Source organism: Phyllopteryx taeniolatus, chromosome 16, assembly GCF_024500385.1.
Source record: "Phyllopteryx taeniolatus isolate TA_2022b chromosome 16, UOR_Ptae_1.2, whole genome shotgun sequence".
NCBI lineage: Eukaryota > Metazoa > Chordata > Actinopteri > Syngnathiformes > Syngnathidae > Phyllopteryx > Phyllopteryx taeniolatus.
This window is the reverse complement of record NC_084517.1, coordinates 15918701-15933150: the sequence shown is the minus strand read 5'-3', so window position 1 is coordinate 15933150 and position 14450 is coordinate 15918701. Positions and strand designations below refer to the sequence as shown.

At 40.3% G+C, this 14450-nt stretch overlaps 2 protein-coding genes across 3 annotated transcripts in view; one reads left to right on the top strand and one right to left on the bottom strand.

Annotated features, from left to right (window-relative positions):
- The first annotated feature begins 261 nt into the window (after window positions 1-261).
- nkiras2 (NFKB inhibitor interacting Ras-like 2) lies at window positions 262-4950 on the top strand. The gene is made up of 4 exons (XM_061748859.1): window positions 262-380; window positions 579-787; window positions 1844-2085; window positions 2934-4950. Exons 1-4 carry the CDS (start codon window positions 295-297, stop codon window positions 3174-3176), a joined length of 780 nt encoding a protein of 259 aa, XP_061604843.1. The 5' UTR covers window positions 262-294; the 3' UTR covers window positions 3177-4950.
- An 8295-nt stretch (window positions 4951-13245) lies between these two features.
- The window catches only part of znf385c (zinc finger protein 385C), a 118558-nt gene continuing 117353 nt past the window's right edge, over window positions 13246-14450 (bottom strand). For both annotated transcript variants that reach the window (XM_061749817.1, XM_061749819.1), the window contains one exon: window positions 13246-14391. In XM_061749817.1, coding sequence (XP_061605801.1) covers window positions 14155-14391 — 237 coding nt within the window. In that variant the 3' untranslated portion in view covers window positions 13246-14154. The remainder of the gene's footprint in view (window positions 14392-14450) is intronic.

The following is a 14450-nucleotide window of genomic DNA, read 5'->3' as shown; positions in this document are numbered from 1 at the left end:
ATAAAAACTGTAGATAAATTTTATTTTATCTTGTCTTATTTTATCGGATTTCTTATTCATTTATATTTGACAGGGCTTGGGATTTGTGAGTAAATGTGTACGATTCGTCGTAGTTTGGGTTTTCTTCGGGAAACAATGCATCCGCACGACTTGCCCGGGATGAATGGTATCGCCTCGAGCCACACAACCAACCGTTTTGCCCCTCAAAAATCGTCCGAAATCTTCTTAAAAAGGCAAAAAACTGTCCGAGGCAATGCCATGGCGTCCATAAACCATGTGATGTAAATTTAACCAATGCGGAGCAGTGCGGTGAGTTCAAAGAGTGCCCATTTACGTGCCCCTAGGTTACGTCACTACGACTCCCACTTCCGGACTCGGAGGTAAGCGTAAACACACAATACTGCGCATTCAAATATAATATTTTGATGGAATACATATGTTTGACCACAACTCGCGCACATCGGCGCGTTTGCTTTTAAATACACGCTTTGTTATGAGTTGTTGGTTTCGCGACCTTAGCGATTCGCTCTGCCACAGCTGGTTTGTAGCTCAAGCTAAGCTAGTTTGTTTTTAAACAGATCGAGGAGCCGAACGAAGGAGGAAACGCCAAAACGACGTCGTGGAATATTTATCCCCCCCTTTTTTTTCTTTTTTTTTTTTAACTCGTCCGGGAGCAGAAAGGGGGACGTCATCATGGGCAAAAGCTGCAAAGTGGTGGTATGCGGCCAGGCTGCAGTTGGTAAAACTGCCGTGTTGGAGCAGCTGCTGTACGCCAATCATGTAGCAGGTATTCACTCACTGTCACTTGCTGACAAGCCCATCGATTACTCGTTGCTCGATTATTTTATTTTTTTAAATTGAGAGCTTATATCTGGGCTGGGCAACGTATGGCAAACAGTCGGGGGCTCCCATTCAACTGCTCCTCTCTGTTGTGGCCAAAAAACTAAATAACCAAACTGTTGAACTTTTGTTGACTCAAAACACAGTGATGCTAAAGTACAAGTCACCAAATCATTAAATGTTCAACGGCATTACTAAACTATACAATTTAGTAAAGCATCGTTCTAGCCAGCAAACTTTTTGCACACAAAATGGAAAAGACATAAAAAGTTTTCAACAATTTCTAAAATATTATTTTCAAAAGTCAAAATCCTTTGGTTTCAGTCTCTCAAATCTCATTTTCTCTGTCAGAGCAGAAAAATTGTCTGTGGGTTTAAAATAAGACATCCTTAGACTGATCAACATATTTGACATGTTTGGAATCACTAACACTAAACCAGTCATTTTCAAACTTTGAGTGATGGAGCCCTATTTGAAATACCCCAAAAAATTTTAAAAATCCACTGAAGCCTACAAAAATATCAACATGTGAGACTTAAGATTCAAAAAATTTAATAAAAACGAAAATTATAGTTTTTATAACCAAAATAAGTGTATGTGAACATGGCGATATAAAAATGCAGTCCAATTAACTCATTCAAAGTTTAATGTAAATAAATGTTTTTATCCCTCAACATAAACAATAATTTGGTTAATTAACATTGAAATACAGTACGAACAAGGAAATCTGAACATTAACTCACTGTTTACTTACTACACGTTTCAAAACATGGACTATATATCGAGCACAGCTTTACAATTCCCTTTTATAGATAGGTTGGTATTTGTAAATTTCATAAAACTCTCTTATTAAATTAAATTAGCTACATTATCAGCGTGTAACAGGTTTATTCAAATACCCAAAATCAGCTGGGAAAGGCTCCATCACACCCGCGACCCTAGCGAGGATAAGCGCCATAGAAAATGGAGTGATGGATGAAGAGCCTGTGTCTTCCAACACCAGGTTCCGAGCCCATGGAGACCCTGGAGGACATCTACATCGGCTCCATCGAGACCGACCGGGGTACTCGCGAGCAGGTGCGCTTCTACGACACCCGGGGACTCCGCGACGGCATGGAGTTCTCCCGCCACTACTACAGCTTCGCCGACGGCTTCGTGCTGGTCTACAGCATCGACAGCAAGGAGTCCTTCAAGCGCATGGAGGCCCTCAAGAAGGACATCGACCGGCACAGAGATAAGAAGGAGGTAAATGACTTTTCAAATATTCCAGTTCACCTTAAAACGACGCTGTCGACGACATCCGATGGGAACCGGGAAGTAGCCTGCTAACGTAACAAACGGATGGACAACTAACAAATCTGGCGTCCTACCATATTTTTTTCCCCTACTTTAACTAGCAAATGATGAGTGACATTTGTCATTTGCAAGTTTTTTTTTTTTCCATTTGTTGGTTAGCAGGTTTATGTCGGTCTACCTTAAACAACCCTGTCACCAATTGGTAAGGTTACATCATCCTACAAGAATCAGGAAGTAGTTTGTTGAATAATAAAGGGCACGTTACAATATTTAACCACTTTTGCTAACAAAGCATTAGTTTTTTTGTATGTTAGCAGAATAATGTTAAAAATGAGATGACAAAACTATGGCGTTGTCTCTCAATTCGAGCGCTAATGCGGATAAAAGTGTGAATCGAGGAATTGATTTTCAAGAATAAAAACTAAGAAAAAGCATAAAAACTGCACCACCAATTTCCACAACTTTTGGAGGGCTGACACATGGGCCAAGAAAGAACCCGTTAAAACTTTTGCACACATCTGGAATTAAATGTGACTGGAATTTTTTTGACTTACTGTAGTCTACCTTTAAAATGACATTTTAATTGATAACGTCAAAATTAATTGATCATTTATGGATTGCTGGGGCGTAGCCCAAGGGCAAACCTGTTAAATTTGAGGGGAACTCCAAATAAAAGTATCATGAAGGAATTTTACTTCATATTACTCCAGGTCGCCTTAAATGAGAAGAAGCAGTCAAGATGCGGATACAAGAATTGATTTTCACACTCTGCTTAAAAATGCTGTGCCGCGGCGCAGGTGACCATCGTGGTCCTGGGGAACAAGCTGGACAAGCAGGAGGAACGGCGCGTGGACGCCAACATGGCGCAGAACTGGGCCAAGAACGAGAAGGTGCGCCTGTGGGAGCTGTCTGTGGCCGACCGCCGCACGCTCATCGAGCCCTTCGTGTACCTGGCCAGCAAAATGACGCAGCCGCAGAGCAAGTCCACCTTCCCGCTCAGCCGCAACAAGAACAAGGGCAGCGGACCCACGGACGGCTGAAGCACCCACGGGCAAAAACGCAACGTACGCAGTCCGGGGCGGAGAAAAGATTTCCCCTCTTCTTCTTTTTTTCGGATATTTATCACACTTGAAGCAAATGTTTCGGATCGTCAGGCTAATTTAAAAATCTACCAGGTCCAGCTCAATAAGTTAGAAGTGTCAAAAGACTAATTTAGTGAAGTAGTTCCATTCAAAAAGTCAAACTCAGACATGCACTGCACACACGTAAATTCACCCTCTCTAAAAACTAGAATATGTAATAAACATTCAAGAACCAATGAAAATGTTTTTTTTTTTATGTAGTAGAAATTAGGTAGGAATTTGCCCCCTGAAAAATTATTGTTTAATGACTCTATATTATGTATGAGTACTGAAATACATAAACCTTTCTACCATATTCAAGTTTGAGATGTACCTGTAAATATCTGTGTTGGGAATTTATCTGATGATCGAAGCACTATCAGAAGCCCTAAGCTACTTTTACAACCTTCATTTGTGCCTTGACATTGTATTATTTCTTCCCAATAGTCCATACTCTTCATTTCGTAGCATTTCTCTTGGCTGCACTGCTTTCAGTAAATGTTAGATTTTTTTTTTGGTCCAATGAGATTTTAGCATCTATCTGTTGCCATGTCAATCTAGTCTGCCCATGGCCTTCAGAATCAGTCGTGCTGGGTGAAACGAAACAGTGGTACCTTGATTTACAAGTGCCCCAAATTGTGAGTTTTTCCAGCTTCAGACACAAGCCCCATGATGACAGCTACTGCCATCACTCACTAGGACACGCCCCTTAAAGGCACACAACACCAATGTAGTGCGGCAGTGTGTGTTTGTGAGACTTAATTGCAATTTATAAAACTGGTTTATTTCTTCATATTCTCTTTTTTTTTATGTGGAACAAATTAAACGTTTTAAGTCAAGGTACCACTGTATTTGCTATTGGACAGTTTCTTTAGCCAATCACATTTTAAAATGCGTGGTCCTCGATGACATCAGAATTTTTCCGTGCTCTGATTGGTTGATCACAGCAAAATCTTTTCCAGCCAACTTTGACTCGCAAAAAAACGTCAGTAGCGATCTGCACACGTCAATACATTTGATAATCAGCATTTCTGGTTTTTATGTAATTTTTGTTACATTTTTTAAATTAATATTGATTGTGAAATGCTCCAGATTGATGTACGTGGCACCGTTGCAGGCTGTTTTATTGTTTTTTTTATATTATTGATGGTAACTGCGATGTGAAAGTGGTGATTTATGATAACTGTGCAGGAAAAAAAAAAAAATTGAAGTCAAGAAGGGGCCCAAATGTTTTTCACGTCACTATATTTGCGTTAGCGTTCAGACTGTTAATCATGTCCCTTTAACGGCCATTCTTCATTTTCGAGCCATCGTAGCACACGTGCTGTTGATGGTGTGTGCCTGTACGGTAAATGTCGTCGGGGAGATTTGTTACACTGCTTATCTTCATTTACTGTTAAATGACTCAATCATTATGGACAATTCACAAAAGCTAAAGGAGTAACAATGTTAAATAAGAAGGCCAGCGCATACTTCCGAAGGACCATGTAGAATAACATTGTCATTACACCTTCGTATGGCCCTGTACACGTGTATCCATGTCTATCGGCTCAATTGGGCAGCTTTTTTTCAGGGATCAATTGTTTGCTTGAAATGTGTTTTTGTTGTTGAAAATAGTCCCACCTTGAAAATTGAGTGTGTGTTAATATAAATGGTATTTGTTCGGAAATTCAATAAAGTATTTGTGCCTAAATTGTCTTGTATTGTTGTCGTATGTAAAGCACAGCTATGATGTCAGACTGTCCTTCAAGGCAACACTTGACGACTTAGAGAAAAATTAATATCCATCATCTCTCTGGTTGTTGTCTTCACGTACAGACTGAATGCAGAGCATTCTCATACAACTTTAAAGCATAATTAAGTCAGGTGTTATCTTCAGGGACAGTGTACAATCATAAGTTTCCATAAATACCAACTGAGCGATGGTTTCAAATCCCTCCGATGCTGTGTGAGGAGAGAAATGAATGTTCAAACTGTCCTTGAAGGCAACGCTCAACTTAATTTTATAGTATCACGTATTTGTGGACATTTGAAAATGGCAACCTACAATTAGACACTGACCCTGAAGGAAACAGCCATCTTAATTTGACAATCTTAGGTTGTTGTGTGAGGAACACAGGAACAGTCTGAAATCACACAGACTGTCTCCTGAACCTGAAGGCAACACTACATAGCTAGATAGATCACGACATAGAAGTCAGATGAAAACTTCCAGGCAAGTTCAGACAATTGCGGTTGTTGTGCAAAGAAAGCTGCAATTCCAGACTGTCCCTGGAGGCATCACCCTGCTTAATTAGATGGATAAATATGCAATACAGTACTAATATTTGAGGATATTCATAGTGGTCGTTTGGTTATCGGAATTTCAAACAGTCCCTGAAGGCAACAACTGATTTGATTAGTTGGCTGATGGATAAATGTGTAAGAATTCAACAGACCAGCGGTTCTCAAAGCGTGCAAGAGTACCACTAGATGTACGCGGGCTCCCTCTAGTGGTACGCAAAACAATCACTGAATTAAACATTCACAACTGTTCATAAAGCTACTGTGGCTTCAAGTACACTTGTAGAGCGCAGGTCAGTTCTATTTAACTTTAAGTATAATCAAAAAGATTAAATGAAAATCAATCTTTTAGAATTGTTTTGAATCATTTTAGGTACAATTTGTATTTAGCTTTTACATTTAATACATTTTAATTGAATCCATATTTAAATACAGTTCTTATTTTCCTATATTCAAGGGCAGTGTTCATGTTCAAAATGGGCTTGATGTTACAGTGGATTAGAAAATTGTTAAATACACATTTTAGGAATAAAACCTCTGCCTTGTTTTTGCTGAACACTTGGGCCAACTACACTACTGTATTTTAAAATTGATTATTATGGTGGTAATAGACGGTACCTACAAAAGTCAAAATTAAGTCGCTCTGTTGTTGTTCGACGCAAATTGAGATTGAAGGCAACAACCAGACCCGCTATAGTCAATTGGTTATCGTTAGTGTCATTGCGTAAATTGGCCACCAGAGAGCGCTCCAACATTGAAGTTCTCCGTCCAGCGTCCCTGCTGGTTCAAGTTCAACCTGGAATTTCTAGTGTCAGGAAATTGTTCAATTTAACTGATTGACGAATACAAACAATTTGAACACATACCTGTCAAAAGCAAACATGAATGATGATATCTGGGAGCCATTTCAGGGCGCGCGGGGACGATGAGAGCGTTACACAAGGTCACAGATGTTAACGCAGTGAAAAATGACGCGCTCGTTCCGCAGTCGCGCTCGCTGCCTGTAAAGGTTAATAATACCAGATGAGGAGAAAACCTCAAGTGGAACATTTATGAAGCGTTATATTATTACACACGGCGCAGTCGCCCCCCGCGGGTGATTGCATCTCATATGTCCCATTCCCATCATGTTCTTTTTTTTAATGGAGGTCATTTCACGCTTTGTGCTTTGACTGAATAAAGTCACATTTATATAATTTGTGTTTCAACTTTGCTGTTTTTAGGCACAAATGTAAAAAAAAATAATAATATTAAATTCAAAGAAATGTTAAAAAAAAAAGTATTCAATTCAAAGAAATGTTAAAAAAAAAAGTATTCAATTCAAAGAAAATACAGTGGTGGTGCCCTCTCAAATCATCTTTCTGCATTGAAATGAATGGAGATGCCATTAATCCACCCTCCCAAAAAAATTATTTTTATCGTCTGATTTTTAATAGGGAAAATAACAGCATACAATATTGTACTTTATAAAAACAGTGTAATACTAGAATTAAATAGAATGTAAAGAATTAAACATTATGACTTAATGCTTCATTTCAATTCCTGGTGCTGGTCCTTGTGGTGTGCATGATTTGGCCACCGAGGGGCAGTAAAGGACGTTCATATAGACCCAAACGAGTAAAACTAACCACTACTCTCAGTGAATCAGTAATCTGAAATAATCAATCCATCCATTTTCCGTACCGCTTCTCCTCACTAGGGACACAGCCGTGCTGATATCAAGCTATATATATGGAAGCTTATGGAAGGCTTAGTGTTATATTCAAGAACAATCTACCCATTTGCTTGTAAAGAAAAGTTTTCGATCAATGTACTGATGGATGGATGAAATCATTAAACGCATCGGAATACACTGGCAACAAATTGGAAAATGTCGTAGTAGTTGGAAACGTGAAGAAGAGGCCTTCATCCTGCAGTGGATAGATAATGGCTGATGATGATGATATATATATGTTATATATTATATATATAGACATTAGGGTTGTAACGATTCGCTTTAGCAACGATTGGAAATTTATTTATATGAAGTCCACCTATATTTAAATTCACTGTAGTATTGAGTAATAGTCCAGCCAGACATGAACTTAAAATCATTTCTTTTCATGCCTAGTTATACTGTAGAGTCATGAGCACATTCCTCACACTATTCATTTGTTTGTAGTCAATCTGTTACTGTTACTGTTTTTGTTTTTTTAAATAAACAAAGTGTAAGTCTCTTTGTTTTAGGTTTAGTTTTAACAGTAAACTTTATCCGGGAGTGGCATGTACACTATTTGACAAACTGTTGCTTATTGTGAAGTGAGTTGAGTTTATTGCTACCATACAGTGCTCGTATCTCAAGTTTGCACTCACAAATCAGAGCAAAAAAAAAAAAAAAAAAAAAGGCCAAATGATGGTTTGTATGTCAAAAAAGTCATGAGTTAGGTCACTTGTATCTCAAGGCACCGCTGTACAGTTTTTTTTTAATGTTTGACTGGAAAACTTCTAAAGTGGGACTCTTCCTACTTCCCGAAGTTCTCGAGTGCAGGTGGAATGCCAAGAAATTCATTTGCACTCTTTCACACACAGACATCCTGCAAAATCTATTATCATAATTCACTTTTTTTACACGGAAGCCAGAAAAGGCAGGATATTGCCGCAACAAGTATCAGTAAAGCCTTTTATACGTCACCCCAGATGCTTATCTAATGGCTGGATGCCATGTGAAAGTGCACACGGTTGCAGAAGTATCCCATTTTTTCTGGGTTTTATGTGAAAGCATAAGGTTGATAAATGTCTTTCTGTTACGGCTCTGACGTGAGCGGCGATTCAGTAAGTAAGCTTACGTCATCAACATGTTTTTTTTGTGTGTGTGTCAAAGACACTGTTGTGCAATAAAATAGGTTGTATCAGAGCGGTAACAGATGCAGAATGGGAGATGCGCTTAATATCCTCATTTTGCTACATTCCATGTGAAAGGCAAAGGCTGCCTGATGAGTAGAAAGCGCTGAAGATAAGGAAGATAACACGATTGATCCATACAGCCTGGTAAGGGCATCAAGATGTCCTCAATGTTGGTCCTTGCTGGAAGGCTGCACACACACACATGCACGCACACACACACATGCACACACTAAAGTAATTAAATTGGGTGTTGCCTTCAGGGACAATCAAAAATAATAGCAACCACATAACAACTAAACAGTTGTTTCAAATTACTTTACATTGAAGTCAGTTGTTGCCTTCAGGGACAGTCTGAAATCATACTGTTCCTCACACAACAACCTTGAATATAATCACATAACATCTGAGCGATTGTTTCGAATTAAACAAACTATTTAGTCTTTCTATCTCTGGTGCTGCCTTCAGGGACAGTATGAAATCATTGGTTTCGCCCTATGATTTCAGACGGTCAATGAAGGCAACACCGGATTTAATATTTAGTATAATATATATTTAATATGTTAGTAGGGGTGTAACAATTCGTTTTAACAACGATTCAATTAAATCACAATTTGTGGTTGCTGATCCAATTCAAGGATGATATTGGTTCAGTTAGAGTGATACGATACGAAACGATTCAGTGGACTGAAATGGATTCAGTTACTTTTTAGCCAGAAATTCAACCAGTGTGACTGTGAAATAAATACCTGGATAATGGACAGTGGAGGTGAAATTTCCTAAATTCCTTTTGTTTCTTGTAAAGGTATCAGGTGATATTAATTACGGATTTACAATAGACAAACAATGGCAAAAAAATGCCTTCACACTTGATTTGAATAAAGTGCATGTCTTCAGGTTGGATTAAGCGTAGGTTTATCTGCTTTTTTATCTGTTTTTCAACACAGAAATTAAATATGTTAAGAATAAACACACATATTCTAATTGAACACAAAATATGTAATGCTCAAACGTTCTAATCATGTTTATTACGACCCAGTAGTGGTTACATAGCTGAGTTACGGTGGCCGACAGGGGCAAATGCGCTGCAAACGGCCATTAGCTGCATAGCAGGAATAACGCAAGACAAAAAACATAAAAGTGACTGCAAAAGAAAAATGCTCTAAAATGAAAATAAATAAATGCTGCAATCACAGAAAACAACAGCAAAAGAAACATGCTGCAAGATTTAAAAAAAATGCTGCAAACACAAAAAAACAACAGGAAAGGTAATATACGATAAAATAAAAATGCTGCAATCCCCCAAAACAACCGCAAAAGAAAAATGCTGCAAACACAACAAAACACACAAATCCCAAAACAACTGCGAGCGAGAATGCTGCAAGATCACGTCATACAACGGAAGTTCGCCAGGCCACTAGGGGGCGCAACCTCCAGGACGGACCAGTCCTGTGAGACCAGAGGCATCACACGTAAGCAAAGGTAGATACGACACGCCCAGTTTTAGCTCCATGCCAACGGTGACGCTAAACTAGGGAGGTCAAAGTCGTTAGCGCATTCCACGTGTGGACAGTGAGAAAACCAAACGACCAAGGATGCCGGCACATTGTGCTGCATTACGGTTGAACGCCGTACAATTATGACAAGGGAACTGGGAGTTCGTTTCACATATAATTTTTTTGGGTGCTTTTTATCAAATGTTGCGGGAGCAGGCTACAACTAATTTCAGTGTCCATGCGTTTCCTTCTATGGGAACGACGCCCTCCCCAATACGGCCGCCTATCTGGTCTCACAAATCTGGTCCGTCCCGGAGGTCGCGCCCCCTACTGGCCGAGAAGATTTCCGTTGTGTCGCGTGAACGCGCACCAATTCTCTCTTGCAGTTGTTTGGGAATTTGTGTGTCTGTTTATTTGTTTGTTTTCACGATTGCAGCATTTTTTAAATGCAGCTTTATTATTATTATTTAGCGTTTTTAATGTGCTAATGTATTTTTTGTTTTGAGTCTTTCGTGCATTTGCCCCTGTCGGCCACCGTACCGAGTCGCTTGTGTTATATGCTGCCGTATGTCCGTGATGGGATGTTGTACCTTTGCTCAAGCGCTTTCACCAACCTTTCTGCCTGTGCTGTGATGAGGGAAACTTGCTTGACATGTCTCACGACATGTTCGCCTCGCTTGCGTCTTGGTTCCCGGTGTTTGTACATCAAAAGTTGCTTGAAGTTCTCATAGTACTTGTGTCCCCCGGTTCGTAGACGACCGCGGTCAGCATTTTTTAAACATTTTTTTTTGCATGTTCGTCATGCTTTATCCTAGATCGTTTTCGATGACTACAAAACCAAAATGCGTTCATATTTCTGATTTAAGCTTCGCAGGAAGTTCTAGTTAAGTTGCGTCGTAATATTTCCTGCACTGCGCATCTCCCATGAGCCCCTGCGCACTTTGCAAGAGTTCATGGGAGATGCGATTTGCCTATCAGATTGGTCAATAGTGCCAGAAAAAAAACTACAGTTTGATACTACCATGACCCCTTGCGACGGCAGAGACAGGTAATCTTAATCGCGTTGCTAAACGTCTATCAGAAAAAGTACTAAAAAAAAAAGGACACACGCACATCCATATAAAATCTGCAATGCTTAAATCCATACATCCATAAATCGATACAATTGATTGTTTACCTTTCCAAACGATTAAGATCTTTTTATTCACGAAGGCTAACTGGCCGAGGACAGACCGATTCAATTGGATCGTAGGAATATAAATCGATATATTGACATAATGAATGAATCGTTACACCCCTGACAGGCATTTGAAACAATCGCTTAGTTGTTGTGTGAAGAAACCTGTGATTTCACACTGTCCCTGAAGGCAACACCAATTTTAATCACATCTAAGGCTGTTGCATAAAGAAAACTATGATTTTCGACTATCCCTGAAGGCAAAACCCGGCTGGCTATAAAGACAGATGAAATATGGACATTATAAACAATCCCAATTGTTGTGTGAAATTTAAACATTTAAAGACACTTCAATCCCTCGATTGTTGTGTCAAATACTAGGATTTTAGCCCCTATATGAAGGCACCACCAGACTTCATAAGACAGATAGTGACACTAAAGAGACACACTAACCCACACAAAAAAACATGTGGAGCATTTAAGAAGTTCTAAAAGCTTTTTTTTATTTTCCCAAAAAAATTCATGGGGTACAAGCTCTCTTCACGTCTTGCCGCGCTTGTCGTCGCTGTGACGATGGGCCGAGCCATACCCTGAACGTGGATGGATTGGTCACAACCCGGTCACCCCTGAGAAGGCCTGGAACACTTTTTTTTCTCATTTCCCCTTTTGAAAAGAAGGCCTTGCACTTAAAAAAGAAGAAGTAAATAATAAACAATAACATGAGCTAGTCTTCCTCTATGGTACACATAACAATATTAACTCTGATAAAAGCTCTATACGTCCTCTATGGGGTTTGTTTCTACACGGAACCTCCACAAGACAGAGAGAGAGGCTGGCTGCTTTTGTTACGGAGAGGCGGGAGATGGCGGAGACTGGCTTTGTCACGACAGATGACGCAAACGCACACACACACACACACACAACTATACATATTGCACAATGAGAGAGAAATGCATAGGACGTGCTTCAGTCCGTCACTGAGAGGAGGAGTCCCCGCCTCGTGATTGACGGACAGATCTGCATGGCGTGAGGAGACTGGAAGCTATTGCTTATAAATGTCAACCTTGCGATCACCTGATTTGTTTGTTGGTGTGTACAAAGCAATTTTAAGGTGCTTTTTTTTTTTTGGGTGGTTGCTATGGTTACACTGTGCTTTTGTTCCCTCCCACACACTGTGCAGCGGCTGTCAGTCAAACCCTCCTCCTCCTCCTCTTCGTCGGTTGTCCGTTTGTCAACGTGTGAAGTGTTCTGGTGGTTCGGGTGGTGCCAAATGGACACGTGGGGGATCAACTTGTGGACCTATGAATGTCTCGGTAAGACATTTTAAAAAAAGGGCATCACGTGAAGCAGGACTTTTCAAAGTGTGGGACAGTGAGCCTCCTCCAAGAAAAAAAAACAGCAACAAAACACAGGAGCTAAAAAACGAGCCGTTTTGCCGATGAATTAGCTTAGCATGTAAAAATGATAAAAAATAAAAAAAACGTCCTTTGTTAGGGAAATGTTCTCAAGCTGCCATGCCTTCTCCTTTGAAATCCTGTCTCACAAATATGTCCTTTTGTGTTTACAACGTTCCCCACGTTTTTTATTCGCCATTCGCACACTCACCTATTGGCACACTTTTTTTTGTCACCAATGCCTTTGTCAGCCTTTGTGGCTGAAGTTAGCTTAGCTAAAGTTAGCTAAGCTGCAGTTAGCTTAGCACATTTTGAAAAACAAAGCATTTTCTTTATTTTTATCCAAGCTACTCTTTCTGCCTCACATATATTTTTGTCCATATAGTTGTAGCTAAAGTTACCTTTGCACATTAAAAAAAACCCATTCTATCATTAAAAATGTCTATTTTTCTCAAGCTGCCATCCCATGCCCCTTTAACTCCATATAGCTGGTTAGCTTAGCAAATCTGAAATAAATAAATGCTTTTTCCTTAAGATGCTGAAGTCCTTTACCTGATTTCCTTTCACCCATGTAGTTCAAGCAGAAGTTAGTCTATTTAAAAAGAAAAATCTGTTTTCTTTTATTTTTCCTCAACCTGTCCTGACATCTTGCTTTTGAAGTGTTCTCCCTTACTGACACTTTTGTCCAAGTAGTTGTCGCTGAAGTTAGCTTAGCACATTTGAAAATAAATCAATGCTTCTTCTTGATTTTTCTCAAAATGCTGAAGTCCCTTGCCTCACAAAAACTTCTGTAGCTGAAGTTATCTTAGCTCATTTAAAGCAAAGCTTGTTTTTTCATTATTTTTATTATGCTGCTGTTCCTCTTCCATTGGGTTCCTCTGCCTCGCAAATACCTACTGTCAATAGCGTCAAAGCGGCTAAAGTTAGCTTATAACATTTTAAAAAGCAGAATCCTTTTATTTCAAGCTGCGTCACCACCTACTTTGAATTCTTGTGACTCACAGTGCGTATGGCGTTGTAGCTGAAGTTAGCTTAGCAGAAATAAAACGTTTTTTTTCTCCCTTTCTGTGAAGTCCTCTGCCTCACAGATACTTTTGTCTAAGTAGTTCAAGCTGAAGTTAACATTTTAAAAAAGTTGCTGTTTTTCTCAATCTGCTGTAGTCCCCCGTCTGTCTAATACTTTTGTCAACATCGTTCTTTGTTTTTGTCAAGCTGCTGAAGTAACTAACTGCTAACTGGTTAGCGTAGCGTATTTTTAAAAAGGTTGCTGTTTTTCCCCTCATTTTTCTCAAGCTGCCACACCTGCTACTTAGAAATCCTTGCCTCAGAAATACTTTTGTCCATATAGTCATAGCTGACTCTACATTGTCTTATTTTTTTTTGCCAAGCTCCTGAGGTTCTCTGGCTCACACTTTGGAAAGCGCTGAAGTAAAGGGAGATTACCTTAAACGTACAGCTAGACTGGTCTACGAAACGACACGGTAACAGCCGTAATGTCCCCCGAGCACCCCTCACCCATGTAATGGCTATCAATGCGGCCCCCGCTTCCTCACTGGTGACTACTGGAACGGTAAGAAGGCGTGTTGTGGGGGTCCTGCCACTCTTTCCTTAAGTCAGGCTGACTGCATAGTTTGGTCACACAGAGAGGGGGGACACCTAGCGGGGAATTAGTATGGGGAGAAGATGATGGGCGCGTGCGCGGCCCGCAGAGGCCCCGGCGCGGGCCGGAAAAACGCAGGCCCCAGGAAGGGTGTCTGCATGAAGGCGGCGGAGGCGGCGGCCAACGGGTGGCGCAGTGCCAGCGGGTTGGCGGCCACCGTGCACAGGGTGGGCGGCGTGAGGGGGCCGGGCAGGAAGCCCGCAGTGAAGCTCTTGGTCAGCTGCTTCTGCAAGGCCAGTTTGGTCTGGAGAAGACACAAGAGCAACACACAGAGGACATGTTTTACTCCGTAAACATGCGGCC